The following is a 5902-nucleotide window of genomic DNA, read 5'->3' as shown; positions in this document are numbered from 1 at the left end:
TTTGTATATATTTAAAATTAAATCAAATAAATGTCCTTAATATCTAACCATCTATAAACTTTTTCCCCATATTCCTTACCCTGCAGGGTGGAATTTGCTTCCCTGGGAAGTACGTTCTGCTTCCTCTCTGGCTTGTTTCTGGTTCATGGCATCTGAATTTTTAAAAATGACATGAATCCTCTCTTTTCCTTCCCTCATCCTTTTCTTTACTCGTTTCCATTTAATTTTTTCTCTGTCTGCTTTGCTTACGTTATATGTTTTCATCATTCTATTATAAATAATTAATATTTTAAACAGTATGTATTGCCATTATTGTTTTGTGTATTATCTTATATATTTCATTATTAAATTTCCATTTTTTCCGGTGCGGAGTTCTTGCTTGTTTCAAGTTTTATAGTCAGGTGATCTCCTATTATTATATTATTATTATTGCTGCTATTATTATTATTTAACTATGTTTATAAAAATAAATTTATTTCTAAAATATTTACATACAAGTGGGCTTATTTGTACCTTTAAAATAAATAATAAATAGGTATTCCAAATGACTAACTAATTACCATTAGTTGGTTATGGGATGTTAAGTGGAAAAATCAATTATTTTATAATTATTTTCAAAACAATGGAGAAATGCATATTGTTCATCATATAGTAATTTGGAAAAGAGTAATGTAAAACAAATAAATAACAAAAGACATTTTAAAATTATATTTACAATAATCTTTTTTCATATACATGGGAAATTTACAGAACCTTTGTTTGTTTGGTAAGGTTATTATTCGTCAGTTTCCGCCGAGTTTTGAGTGGTGGTCTTCGGCATGGGCGGGCACCACATTTTGGCACAGACTTGATTTGGTATTCCTTGCCTGTTGCAAGTACAAAGGTTGCATTGCACCCAGACAAGTTGACCGGGCACACATTCAATCACTGGAAAAAAAAAATAAAATAAAATAAAACTATAGGGCAAAATATAAAAAGAATGGATAAGGAAAATTTTCCTTTTCAACTAATAACCCACGAGGTCATTAAATGTTAAAACAAGCTTGACAAGTTTTCTGATGGTTTGATAAAATCAAACATTAATTTTTTTCTACTGCTCTAACCAGTTTGCAAATTATATTCCATGTCCACACTTTTCCTCCAATTAACAAAAGAATTTTTAAGTAAGTATATATCTGTAATTATGGACCAAGGGAACATTAAAAATCAAATTAAAATTATTATTGGTTAATACAAATGAAGAACAAAATTCAAGCACAAGGAGCAAATTTTCCAAATCCGTTCATTATTAATGTTTGAAAGTCCAGAAAGTTAAGCATTTTGTTAACATCCATTGATTATACAATTTATAAAGACAATTCTGTGAATATTTTCAATCGGTTTTCACCACTGATGATGTTTTATGCCAACACACTCAGAAACAATAATTGTTTCACGTTTATCGTAAGATCAAAGGAGTTAAGCTTTTTATTTAATCTATGAAAATAGACGGAAAATAGAATAGAAAAGGGCCTTCACGAAAAAGGAGAGTAGGGAAAATTCCCACCAATGCATATAATCTTTACCCTGCCATCATTACTCAACAGGCCCGAAATAGAAATTTAAGATTATTATTGTTCCAAAAATCTGAACTTCATTTATTAATAAATATAAATTAATTGAGCCAGTGATATTTTTTTAATTTTTGACCATCACTTATTAATTCTACCAGTAAATAATTTTCCAGTGTTTTGGTGATTTTTCATTCAAACCACCACAATTGAATATTTTTTAATTAAAACTCATGAATTTCTGATCTCATTTAATTTGGTTTACATTAAAATAAGTATGTTGTAATTAATATAACTATAAAAATACATATAGTTTGAAATAAACAAGAAAATACATGGTGTCCAATTTTTTAAAATATTTTTATGGCTTGATTTCCCTTACTTTTTTACTTAGATAAAGGTCTAAAAAGTTTTTCTGTGATCTTGCATAATTGAAACGGATCATACAGTTAAACAGGGGTCCTACTGTCTAATTGTGTAATGCTTATCAATAAATTATCTGCATCATTAATAATCGCAACTATTCACTTCTTGCATTTAAATTTATTTTACAGCGTCAGTGTAACATATCCTGAAAATAACTGCGATTGGGTTTAATATTTTCTTCCAAGGCATTTAATGTGATGTTATCACAGTTATGTTGTAACTTAACCATCTGGTGGTATATACTTTTCACTAAACAGTGCATGCAACTAAACTTCTGTTCCGTATCACTCCTCTGAGTCTGGCCCGTTCTAACTGCAGCAGTGAGTTTTTTTTTATGATGAAGGATTATGTATATGTTTTTGATAACCCAAGATTAGGTTCGGGTATGTATGGTCTTGCAGATCCTCATCTGGCCAGCATGTCTGCTTTTTCGTTACCCAAAATCCCTTTGTGCCCTGGCACCCAAGATATGCCAAGTTGTTGGGTTTCCCTAGGTTTTTGAGATTTTGGATGCATTCTCTGACTTTTGATGTGATTTTTTTACTCGCTAATGCTTTAATAGCTGCTTGGCTATCTAATTTTATGAGGACTTTTTTGCCATTGTTACATCTTTTAAGATTTTCTAGAGCGGAAGCAGTGTATTTCTGCTTGAAAGACAGCAGTGTACTTCCCTAATGAGTTAGATTACTCATGTTTTGGACTTGTACTAAAAACACCCGATCCGGTTCGTTTGTTTTGGAGCCATCTGTACACTACATCACTGTATCTGTTGCTCTCCTGAGTTCTCCTCTCCTTTATAGTCTGTTGAGTCTTTATACGATGTTGTAAAGAATGTTTCCGGGATCATATAGTCAGTCCCTAAGTCAGTTCTAAGAATGAGTCTTTGATTTTATATATTTACTTAATTAACGGTAAAATATGCTATAGGGTCATAAAGTTAGTCTGTCCTTGTTTCCCTTCCTCAATTTTGCAAGTATTCTGTTCTAGATACTAGTCAAAATAATCAACTAAAAAAATATATATAAACAAATAAATGAATTAAACATGGTAGAAAATAAAATAATAATATAATACAAATGAAAATACAAAGATAAATAAAATAACCCATTTTAAGATAAATAAACTCAAGGCAAATAAATCCCCATACACTCCTCGAGCCTCACCTTCATAATTCAAGGCCTGAGAAAGACGATGAGCTCCAAATTTTCATCTTTTCTGTTTAACACCCCCAATTTTTAGTTTGCAGTGTCTGACGGTGTAGTGTCTCCCTAAGATACGGTAGGGTGGTGAATGGGGGGGAAAATGCATATAATCCGAATAATCATAAACTACTTGTTTCACTCTTCCTTTAATCTCAATATCAATGTTTTGAAAACCAAACTTATTGTTAGTCAAAACAAAAGTTTTCTGTGCTTAATACATTAAATTCACATCTTTTAAATAACATTACTTTCGCGAAATAACAGAATTTCAAATTATAAATTCACCATTGATCTCTGGCAGGTCCTCCGTGGACCTCTCGTCCTACTCTTCTTGGAAAGACACTTTGAACTGGCACGTCTCGGCAAAACGGTAGTGGTCGTCCAGTTTCAGGGAAACACGGGCCTGAAGAATGTAGGGTAACAAAAAGGCGGAAAAGGTGTCTGAAGACCTAAACCACCGCGATCGGACCCTCAGACGCTAAAATTGTACTAAAAAAAGGAATTGGATCGTCGATGGGCCAGATCGGCAGAAAACATCTCATGTACCAAGAGCACGGCCTATAGATCCTCGGAGGATCTGGATTGTATAGTTCATCCTCACCCGATTAAGCATAAGTCATCCGAAGTTGACGCACGGGCACTTATTTTTGGGTCTAAACCTGCATATGTGTACGACATGGTTGTTCGATTTGTCCCACTTAATTAAAAGGCGTCATTTCTCGGCTCCATATAAAAAGCGAGTATGAAAACCCGATATGAAAATTTTTCTTGAGCATGGTCCTCTTTTCCGGTTTTTGGAGAAAACAGAGCTGTTTTGTTGTATAGTACTGATAGATATCTCGCCTTATGTTTTTTTTTCTCTGTGCGTTGAAATTGCATGTATTTATTAGTGTGAATGTGTAGTGTGGTTTGTATTTCAAGTAAGTGATGTTTGTTTTAAAATAAACATATTTATTTTATCAATAAAACCTTTTTATTTAATGGTTTTAATAAGTTTGACAAAAATTGGTTAACTGGGATTGTAGAGAAAAACTACTCTAATCAAATATTCTCTTTCGAATAGTTTTCACCATTTTATTAAAAATTATTTCTGTGATTCGATTATATCATTTACTAGGAAGCTTCCAGGTCATACTTCCTTAAAAATTAGGTAGCATTGCATAAAAGTACCTTTTAAAAATAGGAAGGGGTTCTAAAATGAAGCTTTGGAAGCGACATTAATTTTAAAACGTTGATTTCGGTTTATTTCGCGTCACTATTTTGACATTGTTATAATCCAGACGTCAACAGGTTCAAAAAGGAAACGGTTTTTAAAAATATTCCTTTCCCAATTTCGAAATGAGTTAATTATAAAAAGTCGTCCATACCGTCTCGAGATAATCCAGAGAGGACGCCCTGGCAGAGGACGGCGAGGAGGACTGCACAGATGCTAATCTTCATAACTGACGGCGTCGAATGAAGATTAAAAGGCATATTTATTCTCTTGGAGAACGAAGGTGAAGATTCGCCAAAGAGAGGGGGCCAGGGAGGCTGATTCGCTCCCGGACAAGCGAAACTAGACGAGAACCTTGGCCTTGCCAGCCTCCTAGTTCGAGACGATCTTCCGACGCGGACGTGTAAAATACGAAGACCAAATATTCGTGAAAACTGTTTAAATTAGTGGTCCACCCCATAACTGGTTGTTTGTTCGCTTATTTTTGCGTATTTTCAAATTAAGAAATCAAAATTGACAGGACATATTCTTGGGAAATTCTTGGGCATACTCTTCGCTCAGGTGAGAAGATATTTTAAAATAAATTATGTTACAAAATTGACCTAAAGGTGTTGTTTCATTAAACCACTGTAGTTTTTTTAAATCTATTTCCAGACAATTAATCGAACAAATAATTAGCATAACCATTGGAAAAACAAATTAAATAGTTAATTTTTGTTTTGAAATTAAACAAATTATTTATTGTAAATGATTGTCGTGTGATCTCTGAACTCGGCTTCTGACCTTTTCACCTGGATGTTACAGAAATCAAAAGGAAAAAAGACTGAAATACCGCGATACTAGACGGACCGCAAAATCTTTTTTACATTATACTTTTTGGGAAGTTTAATTTCTTTACGGCAATTTATAACTGAGGCGATTATTTTGAAAACCGGCTTAATCCACTTTTTTTTGTAAAACATTTCGTTTTTAGTTTTCACAAGTTCTCAATGCATCACTAGGAGAGACGTTTTGAACAAAAACGACTCAACCCAGTATAAAAATGCTTCCAAACTCATGGGTTTAGATCACTAGTGGTTTTAGATCAATATTTCCATTTTACTTTTTTTTCCCTACCTAAGAAATCAGAATATTGTTTTGTTTTTTAATTTAAATTACGATTCCGAAAATAGGTGGGACTAGGACCAATAAATTGAGAGTAATTTCAACATATTTCGCCAAAATAATTAGTTAAACAGATTGCTTCAAAACCAGCCTAATCCAAAATTTAAATTTAAATTTTTGGCAACCTGGAAATAATACAATGGAGGCCTTCCTTCTTCCCTATAAAAATTAATTTAAAAAAATATATCTAAACCATAATTGAGCCGTTTTGAAACTAACCGCCTCAACGTAAAGTTCACGTAGAATAAATTAAAAGAAGCTTTTATACCTATATTTCGTCATACTGAGCGGTTTAAACAGTACAAGCAAATTCCTGCAAATTTAAAGCATCTCGCATACAAAGCTTG

General features: G+C 32.8%; 1 protein-coding gene across 1 annotated transcript; it reads right to left on the bottom strand.

Annotated features, from left to right (window-relative positions):
* Nucleotides 1-693: 693 nt before the first annotated feature.
* On the bottom strand, nt 694-4653 carry LOC112126651. The gene is made up of 2 exons (XM_024226093.1): nt 4546-4653; nt 694-927 (listed from the first exon to the last, which is right to left on the bottom strand). Exons 1-2 carry the CDS (start codon nt 4649-4651, stop codon nt 776-778), a joined length of 258 nt encoding a protein of 85 aa, XP_024081861.1. The 5' UTR covers nt 4652-4653; the 3' UTR covers nt 694-775.
* Between the last annotated feature and the right edge of the window lie 1249 nt (nt 4654-5902).

This window comes from Cimex lectularius, unplaced genomic scaffold (genome assembly GCF_000648675.2).
Source record: "Cimex lectularius strain Harlan isolate CLEC.00 unplaced genomic scaffold, Clec_2.1 scaffold144, whole genome shotgun sequence".
NCBI lineage: Eukaryota > Metazoa > Arthropoda > Insecta > Hemiptera > Cimicidae > Cimex > Cimex lectularius.
Note: the sequence above shows the minus strand (reverse complement) of the source record. Positions and strands in the feature narration are given on the sequence as shown.

Bases quoted from the DNA above. Each gene is read 5' to 3' on its own strand.
- LOC112126651 (XM_024226093.1), bottom strand. From the start codon at position 4,651: ATGCCTTTTAATCTTCATTCGACGCCGTCAGTTATGAAGATTAGCATC. The intron at 928-4,545 runs GTATGGACGACT...TTTTTTTTCCAG, and splicing joins CTCTGGATTATCTCGAGACG to TGATTGAATGTGTGCCCGGT.